This window comes from Pelodiscus sinensis, chromosome 1, assembly GCF_049634645.1.
Source record: "Pelodiscus sinensis isolate JC-2024 chromosome 1, ASM4963464v1, whole genome shotgun sequence".
In the NCBI taxonomy this organism is placed as follows: Eukaryota; Metazoa; Chordata; order Testudines; family Trionychidae; genus Pelodiscus; species Pelodiscus sinensis.
In genome coordinates, this window is record NC_134711.1 from 194,604,554 (window position 1) to 194,626,780 (window position 22,227).

At 44.7% G+C, this 22,227-nt stretch overlaps 1 protein-coding gene across 10 annotated transcripts in view; it reads left to right on the forward strand.

Moving 5' to 3' along the window:
- The window catches only part of CASK (calcium/calmodulin dependent serine protein kinase), a 363,612-nt gene that overhangs the window by 246,389 nt on the left and 94,996 nt on the right, over positions 1–22,227 (forward strand). For all 10 annotated transcript variants that reach the window (XM_075912872.1, XM_075912888.1, XM_075912881.1 and 7 more), the window contains one exon: positions 6,671–6,792. In XM_075912872.1, the coding sequence (XP_075768987.1) occupies positions 6,671–6,792 (122 nt within the window). The remainder of the gene's footprint in view (positions 1–6,670; positions 6,793–22,227) is intronic.

Genomic DNA, 22,227 nt, shown 5'->3' on the forward strand with positions numbered 1-22,227 from the left:
CTACTATAGATTGAAGAATCTCATCAGTCCACATAGTGAGCTGTTGCTCTGCATGATCTTTCTGCACTCCTGTGAAGTCCAGGGGCCAGGCTTATAATGACGGAGAGGTGATGCTGAAAATCGAAATGGGAATTCAGCTGCCCCACAGCTGTCTTTCTGTTAGTATAAAGGGGAACCGCAGTATAAATGGATTGTGGATGGATCCTCTTAATGCTTGCCAGTTCACTGCCTTTAATGGAAAGAGTATGTCGATAATGCTTTTTATTTGTTAGTCCTACAGAGCCAGCATAGGTGAGACAATAAGCTGGATTCTGTTCCTACTTGTTCATCAATAGAATTGAGGGTTTTTTTCCATAAATTTGTTGAGGCCAGAAGGAAGGGCCATTACATAGGTCATCTAATCCAGTGGTTCTCAAACTTTTTGGGCTCAGAACCCCTTTGTAAACTGGCCTGTTGAGATCCAGTAAATGGGCTTAGAAAAATAGGGGAATCTGGGTCCTGTCCTTCGCCGCCGCCCGCCCCCCCCCCCTCCCCGCACGCACACACCCCCTCCGCCAGTAGGGATGTAAAATCCTATTTAATTGGTTAACTGGTTAAATGTGGTGTTCAACTGGTTAACTGATTAAAAGTGAAAGGGTTGGCCCTTGTCACTGGCAAGGGACTGCTCCATGTGGGCTGGAGCGCCCCTGTCCATGGCGAGCCCCACAGAGCTGGAGCAGCCCCCTGCCCATGCCAGGTGGGGGGCTGCTCCACCCTCACCAGTTACCTGTTAAGGTTGACCTTTCACATTGCTCCTCCCTAGCTGTGGCAGAGTGGGAGGCCCTGTGTGCTTTTTGCAAAGCTTTCTGTACACTCACTCCACAGCAGCACCGTGGTACTATTTCAAATTCCACTAGGAGTAGGGGAAGCAACTTTTAGCAGCAGACTAGGGACCTCTGAGGCCCTAGGAAAGACTTGTATTTTTAAATTGCCACAAACGTTATGCATGAATTATTTGGACAGTCTTTTCTTCCTATTTGGGTATGAACTTTAGGTCAGATTCCTACGTGTGCCTACCACTTCTCCCTCCACCTCCGTTCATCAGCAGGTTTCTCCTCTGTTTACCCTGTCTGAGGGTTTTGATAGCTTCCCTCGGGGATTTCTGTTGCTTCATCAGACCTTGTTTCAGAGCTTTTACAGGAACCTAACCAATTCTCTTCTGACTGACTTCACCAGGGAATTCCCCTTACTCTCCTGGTCTCTGGGTCTCTTCCTCTGACAGCAGTTCTCTTCCCTCATTATGTAGCTCTCCTTGACCCTTCCACATCTGGAATAACTAAGAGCATATCTAGACTACATTTTAATTTCAAAATGCACGGGAATTTGCATATCTTCTTCGAATCACATTTTCTGAAAGAGAATCTTTTGAAAGTGAAAGTATTCCAGACACAGTTTTAGCAGGAAAAAACCCTTTTTTGAAAAACCGCATAAACCTCCTTTTTTTTAGGAAGAGTGGGGCTTTTTTGGGGGGGGGGGGGGGAGAACACATCTGGACTACTTTCACTTTTGAAAGATCCTCTTTTGAAAATGCGATCAGAAGAAGATATGCAAATTCCCTCTGAATTTGCATATCCTCTTTCGAAATTAAAACATAGTCTAGATGTGCCCTAATTGTAAATCAATCTATATCAGAGCAAACTGCTGGGTCACAGGCAAAGCTGACTGACTCCCCTGACTGACCAGCTAACATTCCCAGACCTCTTTTTTCATTGCTCATGAAAGTTATTCTTAGCTATTCAAGGCTTAAACAGACAAGACTCTGCAAAAACGACTATGCAAGCAAATCCCACAATCTTGCGCTAAGAAAGATCTGTTCATCTGACCCAATTCCCAGTGACACATTATTAGGGTTCAGTGTTAAATCAAGAGAAACTTTTCCCCACTTTGAAGTTTTATGAGGTGGAGCAGAAAGACAGTTTTGGCCTGCCTCTGTCTTTTGGAGCATTAGTTGTCCAAGTGTGTGTTTGTTTTTTCTGTTAATGGTTGACTAAAGGTTGACTTAGTTGCCCAATGGCTATGCCTATAACTTTTGAGCCGGTACCCTTAGTTGTGCTCTCAGTGGGAATGATTCAAGCCAGAAACCAGCTGGTACGCTTCCACTGTCAAGTCTACCCTATCCAAGAAGGCAGCCTTCATCACAGGATAGGAGCCTGCCTGTTTGTCACTCAGCATGCAGTAGGCTGCTTTCTTCTCGTCCTTGAAAAATGTCATTATGCTAGCTTCCCAAGTAGGCTCTTCCCAGCCCACTGCACTGGCCACTCATTCAAAATTACAGAGAAAGGTCCTCCTGTTAAAGCTCTGGTATCACCTTTGTCAGGTGAGGCACCAGTTTGCTCAAGCTGTCCTTTCCAGTACCAGCCAAAGCCCCCGGAGCAACTTGGCAAAGCTGCTTCTGCAACCACTAGACTTCCTGCCACTGGTGTTGAGTGACAGATGGTGCCTCTTGCTGTTTCTGCAGACTCTCCATCAGTTGTAGGAGCAGCATCTGCATCTTTTCCCATCTTTCCTGCTACCACTGTAGCATGAGTGTTGCTGCTGCAGTTACCAAGAGTGGTACCTCCTACCTACTTCTTTCCCTCTTATCCAAGTTGTGTGGGAAGTCAGTCAATTTCAGAAACCGATCAACTTAATGTGTTCTCCACCATGTGTTACTGCGTATCTTTACCGGAGTGCCCTCTTCCAGCACTGTGTAGTACAGCAAGTCTGCTCTGCTCACTCTCTGCCTTCTAGATTAAAAAGGCCAGCTAGCATTTTCTGCCAGAACAAGAACTTTCTTGTGATTATGCTTCCAAATGAGCAGAACTGCTTTTTTTTTAAGACCTTCTTCCTGCTATAGGTGTTTTAATTTGCCTTTTGCTGCCCATTAACTCTATTCTGCCTTGTGTAAAAGCTTATATGCCCCTTCAATGAAAAATTTCAGACAAGAGAAAGTTTTTGGATGACAGAAATTTGTTTTCCTACAATGAAGATCCATTGTTATTGGTGGGGGATAGATGTAACACATGGGCTTCATCTACACTTGGAAAAATCTTAAGACAGCATAATATGCCAGCAGCATTAAAAAACATTCAATCTAATTAACTCAACTTAGCATCCCCATGAATCAGCTACAAAAAGTTCCTTTCCCCCTCATTACCTTGGGACAGGGGTGTGTTAAAGGGCCTCCGCCGTCCAGATCCAGCCTGCTAAGCAAGTTGATCTGGCCCGTGGATGCCCTGCTGCTCCCCCAGGCCAATTAGGGCCTGGAAGCAGGGAGAAGTGTGCCAAGTTTCTTCCCACCCCGCCTCTGCCCTTCTAGGAGTGTATGGTGCTTCCAACCACCATGTGCCCCTGGCAGGGTGGGAGAAGACATTGCACACTCCCCCTGCACCCAAGCCCTAGGGGCGGGAGGGTGGCGCAGGAAGTCTCCTCCCACCCTGCAAGGGGCGTGGCGCTTCTTGCAGGATGGGGGCAGGGTGGGAGGAGACTTTGTGTGCTCCCCCCCTACCCCCAGGCCAATCAGGGCTTTGGGGGTAGGGGAAGAAGATGAAACCTCCTCCCACCCTGCAAGGGGCTCAGCACTTAATCAACCACCAGCTGCTGCTTAGCTGGCAGTTGACTCTAAGCGAAGCACTCCCTTGCAAGGTGGGGGCAAGGAGAAAGAGATTTCACATGTTCCCCCTCCCCAGGCCCGGATTGACCTGCAGGTAGAGGGGTAGCATGTGAAGTCTCCTCCCACTGCCAGGGGCATGGGTACCTAGAGGGAACCGCCAGCTGTTCAGAACAGCTTACGGTTCTCTCTGGGGAGGCAAAGACTTCTCACATTCCCCCTGCTTCCTGGACCAATTAGGGTCTGTGGATGGGGAAGCCTGGAAATGTTCTGGCCCCTGCCCCTTCTGCCTGAGGCCCCACCCCTTCTGCTACTTGAAAAATTTCTGAAGTGGCCCCCAATCAAAAATTATTGCCCACCCCTCCTCTGGGTGCAAAATCTTAACCTTCTCCAAAAGCCATTAAATAAATGGTTTGATAAAAAGGGCTCAGGTATTTTCATGACCCATCTGCACTACCCTGTCCTGGTAGAGTGATAAGAATCCTTATTTTCATAATATAGTTAGGCCTTGGGGGTAGATATGCTGAGTCCTTCCCCATCACCTTTATAAAAATAGGTTTTAATATGTATTAAACGGGTGTCTTCCATAAGGTAAAGAGAAAGAAACTAACTCTTTCTAGGGATAAGTGAACTAGTTCAGATAAAATGAAAATCTACCCAAACCTTTTGGGGTGGTCTCTCAATGGGCTTCAATTTCTCCTGACTGTCCCTCTTTAGTTTGCTCTCACCAGGCCCATCCCTAGAGGCCCACGAGGCTTGGGGTAACTCCCTCTCCCCCCCCCCCCCCCCAGGCCCCAGGAGTGGGGCTCAGGACAACCTCCCCACTGCAGGGCCTACCCGTGACTCTGCTCCCACCCCATCCCTTTCCCAAGTCCCACCCCCTTTCTGAATCCCCTCATGCGATGCACACCAGGAGATTACCCAGGGGGCCTGGTGCAGGGCAGCAGCAGAGATCGCCCCTCCCTCCATACTTGCAGCAGTGGGAACCAGAGTGACCTGACCTCCTATTCCGCTTCACCCCACTGCCCTCTCCCAGCCCGTTGCACACTGCTTCTCTGAAGCGGCAGTTTCTTGACCCTCATCTCCAATTAAGCCTATCAACCCTTCACTTTTGGGGCTCTAATCTCCTTCAGTCTCCTGGCTAACTTCTTGGAGGCATCCTGGTAAAAGGTTGTCACCATCTTGCTATCCAGACTTTTCTACCTCTCTTTCCTTCTCTGTACCCTCTTTATAGTAGACATTGCTTATTCTGTTGGCTGCAGCTGCAGGTGCCTGTCTCTGTGACTGGCAGCTCTGGCTGTTGCGTAGGGGTGTGATTCAAGGTGCTTGCTTGTAAAGGAGAGATTGTCTATGCTCATTATGGAGTTTGTAGACCCTATTAGACTTCCTCAATAATTCTCTCAAATCTCAGCTATTTTTTAGGGTGTGATAAAGCTGAGTTAACATTACATTCTTCTAAATTCCATACATCGCTCAACTTTCTAATTTTGGGGGGAAATGGAAATAATATGAGAGAGGCTATTTTCACACCAATATTACTGGTTTGTCTTCCAGTATTCTTATGAGAGATCTTGAATCTCGGACTTTTGACACAATTTCCAAACAATAAAGAGGTGTGGACATGTTTGTGGAAGCATCTTTTTGTGGTAAATCCATCATTTCCTCTAATGTAGAAGATACAAAAATAGCTTTCTTATACCTGAGACCGTACTACTGTATTGTTTCAACTCTTTTGCATACAGATGGAAAAGGGAGAAATATTCAGTAGCATAGCAACATAGACAGGGCAGGACTATATTGGAGGTGGGGAGGGGAGTTGATCCAAGCTACAGAATTTAAATTACAGTAGGAGTGTCACTCAAGTTGACATAGTTTAGGTCTGCCTATCATGGGGTCCATGCTATGCTGGATCGATGAGAGAAACTCTCCTGTAGACTCCTCTTACTCCTCTTGAGTCAACCTCCAAGTGATCAGCAGGCGATTTAGCTAGTCTAGACCCACTAAATCAATCCCCGGTGGATTGATTGCTGCAGCATAAATTCCTGCTGTAGTGAAAATAAGTCTGAGATAAAACACACGTGCATTGACTTGGTGTCAGAGGAGTGGTTTTATTTCAGTCACTTTGCAGATTTGTGTTGTGGAAGAAATCCTTTTATTTCCCCCCTCCCAGTGGATGGATGGGAGATGCAAGTATTGTTGGACTGGGTAAGGAGCTCTGGAACTTTCAGACATCCAAGGGATTGTTGATAAGCCAGTACTGGAAACAGTACAGAGTAATATCTTCCATTTATTTCAGAAAGCTAACAATGTAATTCTCTCTGAAGTTGAGTTTCACTTTATATGTTAAAAGGTTTTTTTGTAGCACTACTTTCATCGCTATCTCTCCGTTGAGACCAGAAATTCTTGAAGTAGTCTTCTGTGTGTTCTAATATTAGTGATCCCAGTTTTTCAATAATATTTTTAGGGGGAAAAGCTGAACTAATTAACTGTAACATTACTAAAAAAGTTAAGCCTTTTTAATTTAATATACATTTTTAAAATTCAAACTTTTTTTACACATTCTGTAAATTGAATGTTTTATGTTGGTAGATAAGGCTATAAAAGCAAGCATCATAAATGAACATTTTGAGGATAAATGAATGAAATATAGACATTTTTTCCTAGATAAACAATGGGCTAAAGTGTCTCATTTTCAAATATTTTCAGCTAATTGTAGAAAAATTCAAGATGAACTGTAGGTTGTAAAATGAAATAAATTCAGTATGAGCATTCTGGTAATACACTTGAACAGCCATCCCTATTATTACTTGATTTTAAAATATACAAAGGCATTTTTAAAGCAATAATGCTCTCTTAAACTGATGCTTGTAAATGAATGAAGATATGTTCTGTACTTTTAAATAATGTGAAGTTCGTTCAGTGTGTTCTTCAGTAAAGCCTCTAGCTTTTTAAAATCCTGGTTTAGTTAGTCACAATGAATGAAGTGAAAGATTCCTGTTCCAAAGGTCAGTTTACCATGCATCTTTGCTTGTTTGCCTGCAGGAGCAGTCTCACAGGTGCTGGACAGCCTGGAGGAAATTCACGCACTTACAGACTGCAGTGAAAAAGACTTAGATTTTCTACACAGTGTTTTTCAGGATCAGCACCTTCACACACTACTAGATGTAAGTATTTTTATAATAGAAATATGAATATATTTTCTTCTTTAATCGCTAAATATGTCTCTTCATTTTTATAGGATTTTAAATTCAGTGGGTAATATTGGCTTCTTTTCTGTGTCCTACTTTTGATTTTGCTACAAACAAGAAAATATATATATTTTATAAATGGTAAAAATACAAAATTACTTTAGGAAGACTTGATATTAAAATACAACTTTTCTATCACATTGCTTAGAGTTTTAGAAATATTTTTTGCATGAGAGTTTTTAATCACATTTACATGATTGACAGGTTGGTTTGTGAGTTACACACTGAACAAATGGATATAATGTAAGTTGTTTCTGTGATGAACTGGCATGTGCCGTTCAGAATAACTCCAAGGTATTAATCAGAGCTGGATCAGATGACTTTAGCTATGGGAGTGGTTAAATTCCTTCTGATAGGATTGTGATGTCAACTCCTGAGTCGATCTTAAAAGTCAGCTGTCTTGCCACAAATATTCAGTTTCACTCTTTAGTCAAGCTCTGTTATTGCAAATGACAGATTGGGGGACAGTGGTTCTGGATTGTTTGTAATATTAGTCAACTCTCTGATTGCTTTTGTGTGGAAAGCAGCTGAAAAATATCCATATTTCATGCATTTATGACACCATGCACCTCTAGCTGGACGTACATCATATGTATGGATGTGACTTTTTCCACAGCTTGTGCATGTAAGCTGGAGTTTGTCACTCTTAGCCTGCAAAGTTCTAGCTCCTTCCCTTAGAGATACTAATGATAATGACTTAATGCTCAAGTGTCTGTTAATAGCTTCTAAGATAGCTGCAGATTTTGTAAATTGCTCCCATCTTTTGTTCTGTGCTTTGAATAATTCCAGCACCTTTGCTATCTGTATAGCTATGGCAAGAGTAAAAATCTCTCTCCGGTTGTCACTGCTATGAAAAGGCTTTTATCTGTTAACCCAATAACCAGCCTATCACTGATATTTTCATGTTTTGCATTCCCAAAATCAGTTTTTGGTTATTGTGTGCAGAGCTTTTATATAACATTGAGCATTTTCCCCTGTTCTTGAATTCTTTTGTAAAAACATACTCTTTCATAAACCATATTTCTCTGAGATATAAATAGCCAAAACCCTTTCAAAGCCATCTTTGTGACTGATACTAGTAAAATCAAGGGATTTAAAGACATGATCTGCATATGTCTCCATAACATAAATTAAAGAAGATTAATCTATCATCAGTTGCCTTGTTGAGCATCACAGCAATGAGAAATCTTGCAAAATATTGTTTCCAAACTCCTTGTTTTGAAGATTTGGCAAAGCTGAAGTCCTTGGGGCATTGAAGTGTGGCATGTTATTGAGATCCTGCAACCATTGTTCCTTTTATTTGCAATTTCGTTGCCGTTTTCCTTCGTTTCTGTTCTTAATTTACTCCTGACACTGTGTTATTAAGTTCTACACCAGATATGACCTAGCTACCTCTCTTATGTACATTAGATATGTTCATCATAAGATCCCTTCATGCTCTGCTAAGAGTGGCTGAGTTCATTTAAATAGTACTGTGTAAAATAGCCTATTTACACAGTGGCTGAACAGTGTGATTTTGTAATAGATACATAAAAGAAATGCTGAGACATTTTCATTTTTTTTAACCAGAGAACGCCTAACTACTGGCCCAGTCCTATAGTCTTCTGAAGAGCTTCAGGCAGTTCCCTCATAATTTGGATCTCCCATGAAAAGAGTTGTCCTAAAACAATTAAATGGTGCTCTCTAAATTAGCTGGACTTGACAACTGCATAATGGACAAACTGTTCTTAGCCTGCTTTTCAACAATGAAAGACAGTTCTTTACACACACTCAACCCCTCACAGGATTGAGCAAATGAAGAAGTATCAGGATTCACCCTAATTAAAAAGTATTAATAATGATATGTTTTACTAATCTTGTTAGAACTGCAGAGGACAGTATAGTCCTGGGATGACAAGCTGGATTCTATACTGATTCATTAATTCATCAACAGACTAGTAACTGACTTCCAGCTGCCTACATTAGGACTGCACAAGTGTAACCAAACACCATACTCTTGATGCATGAACTGAGGCATTTCTACGTTATGCTGAAGAGCCAGTCCTATACACACCCATAGCTAAGGATCGGGAAAATGTCCTGAGCTTTATAGCAACTTGGTTGTGTTCCTCCAACCTTTCCTCTGTTTATTTGGATGGATCCCATGATCTGTGACCACAGAGAGATGACAACATTTGAAAGAATTTAGGGAATTGTGAAAATACTAAACATCCAAGCCCTAGGGTTGCCAGATGGTTTCAGAAAAAATACCCAACAACAACAACAAAACCACACCAAGAAAAAGTTTGTTGAGCGGAAAAAAAAAGACTCCTGAGAGTTGTTAAGCAAAAAAACAACTTTAAAAACCACCATCTTACCTCCCTGGGCCGGGTCAGACAGCTCCCCTGCAGAACCCGGTAAGCACTAGGGTTGCCAGGCTACCTCTGTATTGAGCTGGACAGCCTGGGATTTTTGCCTCCTGCCTGGGAAAAAATCAGAAAGTACCGGACATTTTAGGTGTCCAGTACTTTCTGAATTTTTTTACCGGACAGGAGGCAAAAATACAGAACTGTCTAGTTCAATACCTGGCAACCTAGCTGCAACTTTAAAAACTTTCAGCACTAGAAATATAACAGTCTTTGTCATGGGCATTGTGCATGTTAAATGGATTTAAATAAATTAGTATGCTGATTTATTTCTCACAAATAAGTTTTGTTTATTATTTCAGTATGTACAAATTCATCAAGGCCAAATAAATTTAATCTTCTGCTAATTTATGCAGTCTGTAGTTTGTTTGGTTTTTTTGTTTGTTTGGTTTTTCAGATTAATTATTTTAAGGCCATGTTTTATATGAATGGCAAGACACATAGTATATGCTCTTTTTAACTGAGAGTCCTAATTTTCAAAAATAACTAGTGATTTCACAGATTCATAGCTTTTAAAACAAAAAGGGACTATTTACGATCATTTGTCATTCAGTAATTAATGTATCAGGCCCATAACATCTAGCTTCAACTTCCAGATATTGCATCTTTTTATGTAGCTCATTGAACTACTAAAAGGTGCTCAGATGCAATGGTGATGAGTACAGCATAAGACCTATATAGAATAGAATTTATATATTTACGTACTGGGTTAAAGAGCCCATATCAGAAATCTTCTCCCTTCATAGATTGTTATAGAGAAACAATGATCAAGTCACTGCATAACTTTTCTCTTAGATATACATTAAGTAGCAAATGTGTTTTAGATCATCTTAAAAAGCAGATTTTTCCAGAATTTGAATTATTCTTTTGTCTGTTTTATGAAACCTAAAGTCTAAAACTGGGCATAACATTCTAGTGTGGTGTAACCCATGCTGTATAAGATTTATATGTAGCAAAGGGCTAGCAAATATTCTTGTCTCTCAGAAGTTCTTTTCAAAAGCCTTGGAAGTTCTGTGAGGGAGAATGAGACAAAAGATTTATTCTTATTCAAGAATAAGGTCCATGGGTCACAATAGAGAGGTGTGCATGCATGCGTGTGTGCATGCACCACGTGCACGATCTTTAGAAAGTTTTCCGTAGAGGTAGCCGACAGGTCAGCTGTGAAGGCACCTGAAGTGGCACCAGTATGGTGGTGCGCGTATGCTGTTTCCAACCTGCCACTTGCTCACTTCCTTTGTACTGCCAGTGAGGGTCATTGGTGCTGTCTGCTCTTGCTTTGCAAGAATAAATCATAGTTCTTTATTTCCTTAGTGACCATTCTATTGACAGTTCTTGTTACTTCAGTGTTAGTAGTAGTATTGAGTTAAGAGTTACTGTTAAGTTTAGGTTTTTTTCTTTAGAACGCATGCTGTGATCTCGGGGTTAAATTCTGCACAAGTTGTGGGAAGACTAAGCCTCTTTATAGTGTTTGGGGGAAGGGCACCAGACCAATAAAAGTCCCATTTGCCCAGGTGTCTATACCTTACCTGCTGGGTACTGCTAGGGAAAACTTTCCGATGATCATGAATGCAGTGCGTGCGCGCACATACACACACTTATTGGAATGGACATGAGTAACATCTCTCAAAAAACAATAGTTACAAAAGGTAGGTAACCATCTTATTTAAAGGTATACTAAAACAGTGTTTTACTAGAGTGATGCAGGTTGTACAAACTAAAATATGAAAAACAAAAATTTTAATAAAATTCCCTGTTTGCTACACTTGCCAACCCCCCTATCTCAGGGGGAAGGCAACCCTGGCTCGCCCCAAGCCGTGACCCAACTACAGGCAGTCCCCGGGTTACGTACAAGATAGGGACTGTAGGTTTGTTCTTAAGTTGAATCTGAATGTAAGTCGGAACTGGCATCCAGATTCAGCCGCTGCTGAAACTGATCAGTTTCAACAGCGGCTGAATCTGGACGCCAGTTCTGACTTACATACAGAGTCAACTTAAGAACCCCAGGCATCCCCAAGTCAGCTGCTGCTGAAACTGATCAGCGGCTGATTCCAGGAAGCCCGGGGCAGGGGCTTCCTGTAGTCAGCCACTGGTCAGTTTCAGCAGCGGCTGACTTGGGGACGCCTGGGGCAGAGCAGCTGGGGTGCTGCTGGGTTGGTCCAGTAGCGCCGCCGCTCTTCGGCGCTACTGGACCAACCCAGCAGCACCCAAGCTGCTCTGCCCCAGGCGTCCTGATTCAGCCGCTGCTGAATCTGACCAGCAGTGGCTGAATCAGGACGCCTGGGGCAGAACAGCTGGGGTGCTGCCCGGTTGGTCCAGTAGCGCCCAGAGCGGCGCTACGGGACCAACTGGCAGTGCCCCAGCTGCTGTACCACAGGTGTCCGGAGCAAAGCCACGGAGCACGGGGGCAGCGGGACAGCCCAGACGCGCCATGGCTATCCTGCTGCCCTCGGGCTCCGTGGCTTTGCTCTGCTTTGTTCCCCGTCCCCCTGGTCTGCAGACCAGGGGGACGGGGAGCAAAGCCGCGGAACACGCGGGCAGCGGACAGCCCAGATGCGTCTGGGCTGTCCGCTGCCCGTGTGCTCCGCGGCTTGGCTCTGCTTTGCCCCCCCTTCCCCCTGGTCTGCAGACCAGGGGGACGGGGGGGGGGGGGCAAAGCAGAGCCAAGCTGCGGAGCGCACTGCCAGCTGACAGCCCAGACGTGTCTGGGCTGTCAGCTGACCGCGCGCTCCGCTGCTTGGCTCTGCTTTGCCCCCCCCCCCCCCCCGTCCCCCTGGTCTGCAGACCAGGGGGAGGGGGGGGGGGGGCAAAGCAGAGCCAAGCCTCGGAGCGCCCGGCCAGCTGACAGCCCTGTCCGCTGCCCACGTGTTCCGCTGCTTTGCTTCCTCTCCCTGGTCTGCTGGAGACCAGGGAGAGGAACGCCCCGTTCGTAACTGCGGATCCGACATAAGTCGGATCCGTGTAACTCGGGGACTGCCTGTATAATCCTCCCCACCCCAGCCACCAGAAGAGGGAGGTCCTACACTTTTCCTCCATCTTCTGGGGGAGAGGGCTGCTCTGAGGTCTCACAGGCCCCATGATCTCCCCCAGCTTGCCCGGGGTTTGAGGGGAACACTAGGAGACCTTGTAGGCCCCACACAATAGCCGAACACTGGGGAAAGGAGTGGGAAGAAGGACGGAGGAGACAGGTGGAACACAGAGTGACTTGATGATGTCACTCTGTCATCCCACAGGAAAAGTTACTTTGAGAGAGGGAGAGAAAATCTTAACCATAGAACAAATTATTTAAAAAATAAAGTAAGCTTTTTACTTCATTAAGTCAGATGAGGTAGTTTGTACATATATAGGATCATATCAATTTCAGCCTGCTTTGGTCAATTTCAGTGTTATAGAATTTTTTAAATCATAAATTTCATTAATTTAGCTATTTAAATCTGAAATTTCACAGTGTTGTAGTGGTGAGTGTCCTGACCTCAAAAGAGATAAGAGGGATCTCAAAATTATTGTAAGGAGGGTTACAGCACTCAGGGTATGTCTACACTACCCTCCTAGTTCGAACTAGGAGGGTAATGTATGCATACCGCACTTGCTAATGAAGCCCGGGATTTGAATTTCCCGGGCTTCATTAGCATAAGCGGGGAGCCGCCATTTTTAAATCCCCGCTGCTTCGAACCCCGTGTAGCGCGGCTACACGGGGCTCGAACTAGGTAGTTCGGACTAGGGTGCCTATTCCGAACTACCGGTACACCTCGTTTCACGAGGAGTAACGGTAGTTCGGAATAGGCACCCTAGTCCGAACTACCTAGTTCGAGCCCCGTGTAGCCACGCTACACGGGGTTCAAAGCAGCGGGGATTTAAAAATGGCGGCTCCCCGCTTATGCTAATGAAGCCCGGGAAATTCAAATCCCGGGCTTCATTAGCAAGTGCGGTATGCATACATTACCCCGCTAGTTCGAACTAGCGGGGTAGTGTAGACATACCCTCACAGACTTTAAGGTCAGAAGGGACCATTATGATCATCTAGTCTGACCCCCTGCACAGTGCAGGCCACAGAATCTCACCCACCCCTCTTAGAATAATCCTCTCACCTATGTCTCAGATACTGAAGCCTTCAAATACTTTGAAAGCCCCAAGATGCAGAGAATCCTCCAGCTGTGATCTGTGCCCCATGCTACAGAGGAAGGCGAAAAACCTCCAGGGTCTCTGCCAATCTACCCTGGAGGAAAATTCCTTCCCGACCCCAAATATGGCGATCAGCTAAACCCTGAGCATGTGGGCAAGACTCACCAGCCAGACACGCAAAAAATTCTCTATAGTAACTCCATTGACCTATTCCCCACTGATAATGAATGGTCAATTAGTTACCAAGATCATGTTCTCAAACCATCCCCTTATCATAGAACTGGAAGAGACATCAGAAGATCATCAAGTCCAGCCCCCTGCTCTAGGCAGGACCAATCCCATCTAAATCAACCTGGCCAGGGCTTTGTCAAGCCAGGATTTAAACACCTCTAGGGATGGAGACTCCACCCATTCCAGTGCTTCACCACCCTCCTAGTGAAATTGTTTTTCCTAATGTCCAACCTGGACCTCTCCCACCATAACTTGAGACCATTGCTCCTTCTTCTGCCATCTGTCACTACTGAGAACAGCCTCTCTCCATCCTCTTTGGAACCTCCCTTCAGGAAGTTGAAGGCTGCTATCATATCCCCCCTCACTCTTCGCTTCTGCAGACTAAACAGACCCAACTCCCTCAGCCTCTCCTCATAAGTCATATACTCCAGCCCCCTAATCATTTTGGTTGCCCTCCGCTGGACCCTCTCCAATGCGTCCACATCCTTTTTGTAGTGGGAGGCCCAGAACTGGACACAATACTCCAGATGTGGCCTCACCAGAGCCGAATAAAGGGGAATAATGACATCTCTGGATCTGCTGCCAATGCTCCTCTTAATGCAACCTAATATGCCATTAGCCTTCTTAGCTACAAGGGCACACTGTTGACTCATATCCAGCTTCTAATCCACTGTAACCCCCAGATCCTTTTCTGCAGAATTACTACTTAGCTGGTTGGTCCCCAGCTTGTAACTATGCTTGGGATTCTTCCGTCTCAAGTGCAGAACTCTGCACTTGTCCTTGTTGAACCTCATCAGATTTCTTGTGGCCCAATCCTCCAATTTGTCTAAGTCACTCTGGACCCTATCTCTGCCCTTAAGCGTATCTACCTCTCCCCCCAGCTTAGTGTCATCCGCAAACTTGCTGAGGGTGCAATCCATCCCCTCATCCAGATCATTAATAAAGATATTGAACAAAACCGGTCCTAGAACCGAACCTTGGGGCACTCCACTAGAAACCAACCGCCATCCTGACATCAAGCCATTGATCACTACCCGCTGGGCCCGGCCTTCTAGCCATCTTTCTATCCATCTTACCGTCCATTTATCCAATCCACATTCCCTTAACTTGCTGGCAAGAATATTGTGGGAGACCGTATCAAAAGCCTTGCTAAAGTCAAGGTGTATAGCATCCACTGAGTTCCCCATGTCCACCGAGCCAGTTACCTCATCATAGAAGCTAATCAGATTGGACAGGCACAACTTTCCCTTTGCGAATCCATGCTGACTATTCCTAATCACTTTCCTCTCATCAAGTGCCTCAAAATGGATTCCTTAAGGCTCCCTTCCATGATTTTTCCAGGAACCGAGGTAAGACTGACCGGCCTATAGTTCCCTGGATCATCCTTCTTCCCTTTTTTGAAGATTGGCACTACATTTGCCTTTTTGCAATCATCCGGGATTTCTCCTGATCTCCACAACTTTTCAAAGATAATAGCCAAAGGCTTCTCAATGACATTTGCCAACTCCCTCAGTACCCTTGGGTGCACTAAGTCCGTACCCATGGATTTATGTACGTTTAGCTTTTCTAAATAGTTCCTAACCCAGTGGTCCCCAACCTTTTGAGGTTGTCGGGTGCCAGGGGGCGTGGCCGTTCGCCCGCCGGGTGCCAGGGGACGGGGACACTTGTGCGCCCGGGGGCGGCCCCCCCCATAGCCACTTGCCCGGGGCCGGGGCCCCCCCATAGCCACGCGCCTGGGGGGCCGCGGCCCCCCCATAGCCACGCGCCTGGGGGGCCGGGGCCCCCCCATAGCCACGCGCCCGGGGACGGTGTCCCCCCCTGCAAGCACCCTGCAAGCGCCCGGGGCCGGCGCTTCCCCCTCCCCCTCGCCCCTGCAAGCGCCATGCGCCCAGGGCCAGCGCTTGCCCCTTCCCCCCTGCAAGCGCCCCGGGGCTGGCGCTTCCCCCTCCCCCCTGCAAGCGCCGCGCGCCCCGGGGCCGGCGCTCCCCCCTCGCAAGCGCCGCACGCCCGGGGCCGGCACTCCCCCCCTCTCCCTCAAGCGCCGCACGCCCGGGGCCGGCACTCCCCCCCCCTCTCCCGCAAGCACCGCACGCCCGGGGCATACGCTCCCCGCAAGCATCACGCCATGTGCCCGGGGCCAAGCCAGCCCCGAGCACCTGGCGGGCGCATGCAAGTGCCCCATGGCGCCCGCGGGCACCGTGTTGGGGACCACGGTCCTAACCTGTTCTTTACCCACCACGGGCTGTCCATCTTCATCCCATCTTGCGTCACTTAGCGCAGAAGTCCAGGAGCCGACCTTGTCCGTGAATACAGAGGCAAAGAAAGCATTACTTCTATGCTGCTGTTGTCAGCAAACCTGCCTTCAGAGCTGGATAGAGGAGAGCAGCAGCTTCTGGTCAAGAGCCCAACTCTTATGGTAGAGCTGCCACTAGCAGCAGCACAAAAGTAAGGATGGCACAATATGGAATTGCCATCCTTACTTCTGCAATACTCTTTGCAAAATTGGGCCCTCAGTCAGCAGTAGCCACTTTCCAGACGCCCAGCTCTGAAGGCAGCAGCACAGAAATAAAGGGTGGTCTGGTATGGCTTCTGTCCTGCTGCTCTCGGGGTGCTGTTTTCAGAGCTGGGCAATGGGCAAACAGACGCCCCTCTGGCTGCCAGCTCTGAAGACAGTGCAGAAGTAAGGGTGGCAATCCCACAACCCCGTGAGACTCTCCCAAAACTCCCTTTTGGGTTAAGACCACCAATTTGTGAAATCCTGGTCTCCCCCATGGAATCCCTATGGTGTAGGCTAAAAAGTAATCAAGAGGCCAAATTTCATGGGAGGAGACCAGATTTCACCGTCTGACATGTTTTTCCTGGCTGTGAATCTGGTAGGTACATACGCATTGATATGATGCCATTTTGCAGTAGTGAAGGTCATGTTCTCTGGTTTAGTGACAGTCTGTCAGGAAGAGTTTGTTCTCTTTGAAATGTTTACCATCAGTGGAAGTACCAGAACAGACTCTGTGACCCATTATCTTCTGCTGAATAAGAATTCTAAGATCTCCTGTGGAGTTCCTAGAGTAAAAACAAAATGCCAGTTGTATGGAAAACTGTGCTTCCTACTTCTTGGCCCTTTTCCATATGTTAAATTTGTTCACATGTTTCTCCTCTTTCTTGAGAGTTGTTCTTATTTTTAGAAAGCATGTGATGTATGATTTCCTCTGTTGGAATCTCTTCTCTCACTTCTAAACTAAGTCTTCTTTAAAGGCAAAAGAAAGTAAGGATCTCTATTCAAAAGGAATTAAAGTTTTCCCTTTTAGTTTCTCTGGTAATAATGATCACGTATCAGGCAGGTATTCTTTTTATCAGGGGTGGGAAACCTGGGGGCTGGAAGTGGCCCCCGGGCTGGCTGGATCCAGTCCCCCAAGGCTCAGGGTTTCCTCCTCAGCACTGGGGAGCCCACACTGGTGCTCTAGCCTACGCCACCCTCTTTCGGGACTGGAGCACACAAAATCTACTAGTCTGGGCCCTTGTAGGCTCTGGTATACAAGGGGAATGTGGAGAGTGTCTTTCTCCTTCTTAATCGGGGGCCACATCAGTGAGTTGCTTGCTCCTCACTCATAGACTTTAAGGTCAGAAGGGACCATTATGATCATCTAGTCTGACCCTGAACAATGCAGGCCACAGAATCTTACCCACCCACTGCTAGAATAATCCTCTCACCTATATCTCAGATATTGAAGTCCTCAAACAATGTGTGGCCCCCAACCCAACAAAGGTTCCCCACCTCCACTTTATATAGTTATTCATGTGGGGCAGGACAGTAGAAATGTGTATTTTCTGCTATTCCACTGATTGAATTAATTTATGTATGTCTATTTTAAAAGTTATTTTAAGAGACAGTTTGTGCAGTGTTAAGAAATTCATCTGTTTAGACTTATTCAAGGGGTTAAGTTCAATAAAAAGGCCTTTTTATTCCTGTTAAATTATAGGATGTATTTTATACTGCACAGGTTATATCTATGATAGATTGTGATTGTGATCATATTTTTCCTAGAACTAAAACTGTATATTATATCTTCTCTTTGTTGGATCACATACTCTTTAAAGATCACCCACAAGTCTAATTTGCTTTTTGTGTAAGTTTTAATATTATATTTTCACCAATAGTTTTCTGAGTTCTGAACATAAAGCTATAGGCTATCATGTTATAGTACAAACAGAAGTACTAATATGGAGAATGGAAATCAAACTTTTTTTTCTCTTGCTACATAAATATCTGTCAAACTCTGACAGGTATTTCATTCATGAGCTAAAATATCAAATACAAATTCAGATGAACAGCATGTGTAACTTTTGCTACGCCCCAGCAATGTGGATCTGCTCCAGTTTAGGGTGGGGTGTTTTTTTTTTATTTTTGTTTCTGTTTTTGTTTTGTTTTATTTTTTTAAACCCTTGGTGTACAGTTAAGAATAATTGTTTTTCTCTGAAGTGAGGTTTTGCGGGGGTTTTTGGTAGTAACCTATGTAGATACATGTCAGAAAGTATATAATTTAGCTCTGGTTTCCTGCAGATAGTTGATTACAGGTGTAAAACAGAAAAGCTACTGGTTGTATTTTTAATGCAGTTTTTGTCCATTTTAGGAAACAATTGTCATTCTCTTTATGTAAAGATCAGGATCCTGCATTCATTGTGGGCCCAGATCTGCAAGGCACTAGTACATATCCTGAAAGAGTCTTTAAAAATAGTTTCTGTTATGTGGAATCAAAATTAATTTCTTGCAAAATAGTTTATTTAAAAAAAAACCAAATGATTTATTACAAAAGTATTAGCTCTGTTCACAATAAAGAGAGGGAAACAATCATTTTGGGAAACATACAAAATAATCATTTTTCAAGCAAGGCAATTAATTGTAATACTTTTTTATAAGAATAAGTCAGAGAAAACATGTCCTTCTTCCTCTTCTGGAAATATGATAATAAAAATTCTAATGACTCATGTGACACATTCCTGCATCTAATTCAAGCAGATATTCCTAGTTCTATGCCTGATATCCAATTTTGGTCATAAATATGACATAGATATTATTTTTTAAAAGTAACAAAAATAAGTAAAGAATACAGGTTATTTAATGAAAAACTATGGCACAATTTAACGTACTGATGGGACAAGTTTTTATTCCTACTGGGAGATTTCAGATGCTTTATCAATACGTTGATTAAACTACTTTATTGACTTTCCTGAGGTATGCCGCTTAGCATTGCACATTGTGTTATATTAGCAGTATTGAAACAATATAAATGTAGTGTGGTTACTGACTTTGGAGATGTTCATGCATGGCTTTTTTTATAATAGTGTAACACAGATATTACCCTAATGATTAATTGTTTTAAAGAGTACTTTGGGCATGACATCTTTACGTAGGGGAAGATCTTAGGCTTAGCAAAACATGTTTCATCTATATGGCTAGCTGAAAGGAAGGCAGGTTTGCTAGAAGGTAAAGCCAGAAGCTGCCATTATACAACTGCTTGCATGGAAGGATACAAGTGAAATCAGTCTCAAGTCAAGCAGTTTGGTCACCTCGCAGGGACAGCTTTTGTGGGTGATTCTGAATACAAATGTCATTCGATTTACAAGTGAAATTTTCACTCAGCAGGAGAACAATATCAGCTTTTATGTGTCTGGGGCCAGTCTGTGCTGCTAGCTTTGTCTGTGTATGTGTCCCCTGTCTATCTGTCTCACTCTCTGTCCTAAGCCAGATAGCTCTGTGCAAGCTTATTAACTATTTATTTACGACATTATATCTGTGTTATATCTGCAAACATTAAGGTAAGTGGATTTTATGTTTCTGTATTTATGTCTGTGATAGAAAAAAATGCTACAAGCTTCAGGGAAAATTTGTTAATCTATTTGCTAGTATATCACCTAAAAAACTAGTTTGTGAGAGACTAAATAGCTTTGATATATGTATTGTAGTGTTATCGAGAATCTGTGTATTTGATTTTGGTCCGTAAGTTGCTTTCAGAGTTTTTTCATTGTGTATATACACATTGAAATATTACCATTCACAACATAGGATAAGAGATAAAGGAGCAAGAATCCTTAATTCAAAGGAAAACGAATACCGCACATTTACAGAGTTCCTCTGATAAATGTATACTTTTGAAGCTTGTTTGGCCTTCTATTGTTGAGCTTTGTTTGTTTTTCCCTAATCACAGCCTGATGCTAGCACTAATCAATCTGAAGGTCTCCTCCAAAAACAGTAGTCATTCAGTTTTCATTATCCCTACTTTATAATGTATTTCTGCATTTGAAAATGCTTTTAACTCTGCACTACATTTATCACCAGGAATATTCTAGTGCTCACTGCATTACCAAATTGTGCATTTGATGAGAAATAAAATGGCACTAGAGTTTTGTTTCCAGAGAGAAGTTTTTAGTGTTCATTCTTGAATTTCAAACAAACAAAGAGCAAGAAACTCCCTCAGTGCCATTTTACTAAGAGGTTTCTGAAACAATACAGAAAATAGAAACTGGCATATTCTGATTAACCTTGCATGGTAATGTTTGAATCTGTTCTCATTAACTTGATCTTGTTTCTGTGTGTTCTGTATTGGAACTGCACTCTTATTTTCCATGTGTGGTTCAAAGTCACTAATTCAGCATTTGTTTTTACTATGTTGAATGTTGTTTGTATCATAAACGGGGCATATTTTAAGTGGGACATTAAAACATTTTTTAATGTAATTTGAGGCACAAGAGCACTTGTAGTAATGGAGCTTGCTAAATCTCACCTGGAATGCATGTGTACATATACTCACGCACTCTATATTTTTCTTTAGTTTATCCTTTGATTAAGTTGTAAATTCATAGTAGAAAAGAAATAAAAAATATTTGTGTTTAAAATTAAAAATAAAACCAAAATGTGATTACTAGCAGGGCAGCATAGTTGTTTGGGAAACTTAATCTGTGTTTTTCATTCCCAGACTTTCATTGTGGAAGGTTACTCCTTCATCTGCTTTAGAAGGGGTGTTGACTAGTGATGTAATAGTATAGTCGATTAACCGATAAGCAAAAGCTTATTGGTTAATGCTATAGACTACACACATTTCCCCCCACCACCACCAGTAATGTTTTTAGCAGGCTGGCCAGTAGCCCGGCTCAGTCATGGCTTCCATTGGAGCTGGGACCTACCCCTGCTGCGGCTCTGCACTTAAAGTATACAAGGAGCAGGGCAGGCGGGCAGCCTGGCTCAGTTCCGGGTCCGAAAGCTCAGGACCCACCCTGCCCTCAGATGGGCTGCTGCCACCCTGCGCTACTGCCTCTGTATCAGAGTCAGCAGTGAGGAGCGACAGGCAGCCAATCCACAAACGGAGCTGGTTTTTAAACTGGCTCCCCTTACGGACCAGCTCCCACCTGGCACTCCACGCTGCTGCCTCTATATTAGAGGCAACAGTGTGGAGTGACAAAGGGCTCCTCAGGAGTGAAGCTGGAGTGCACTTGTTGCTGTGCCCACCCTCACAGACTATAGAATAGTTGAGTAACCAAGAAGAATTCATGAGGTTAATCAACTATTCAGTTAACTGATATTTAACATCCCTAGGGTTGAAAGGCAGCAGAGTGAGTTGCGTGAAGGTTTCCTCAGACTCAGTGACCAGATGATGGCCACAATGCAAGTTTTATCTGGAGGGTCATGGGCATCCAGTATCATAGGAGGAGGAAGGTACTGCCTTCCCAAACCACCAGCCTGGCCCTGCCCACACTCTGCCCCCAGAACGCCTACTTTAGGCATTCTGTGAGTGGAGTGTTGCTGCCTCCAGTGCCTACCCTACCTGGTGTTCCTGGCTGAAGAGAGGCTGGAGCCCGGGGGCGGCCCATGAGCATAGGCCAACTCGGACGTCGCTTAGGGCGCCATCTTCAACGGGGTGCCCAATGATGACGTCACGGCCATTGACGGCCTTGCAGGTGGGGGCGCCGATCGCGCGTTCCGCCTGGGGCGCCAGCTGCCACAGCCCGCCTCACACCGCCCCTGCTGGAGCCACAAACCTCCTGCCCTTCTTGTGCTCCGTGGCCTGGGAGGTTGGGGACATGCACCATTCTCCCTTCCAGTGCTCTGGGGTCTGAGTAGCTGGAGCCATGCATCACCCTCCCTCCCCTTGCTCTGCGATCGGGGATGCTGGGGCATGCACCACCTGCCCTTTTCCCCTCCTTGTGGTGGTGGGGGGCATGCAGCATAGTACCCACCTCCCTCTGGTGTGCGGGAAGCGGCTTGGCTCCCATTAGGGGCTGGGGCCTCAGCGGAAGGGGCGGTGCTGGAAACTTGCCTCCTTCAGCCCTACTTTCACCAACCACCCATGTGGAGAGTAGGAGCATAATATTTAAACAGGGTCTGAAGAACTGGTGCAAATTACTCCATAGAGTGGAAAAGAAAATGTCAGGGCCAACATTTACAGACTTTTCTCCCCACAACTGAATAATGATTTAAAATGTCTTCATTTTCAACTTCTTTGGCTTCTACCCTCCCAGCTTTCTTAAATACAAAGTCCAGGTTTTTTTATTAAAAATAGTGTGTGTGTAGATCCTCTCCCAAGGAGAATGTTAATGCAGAATT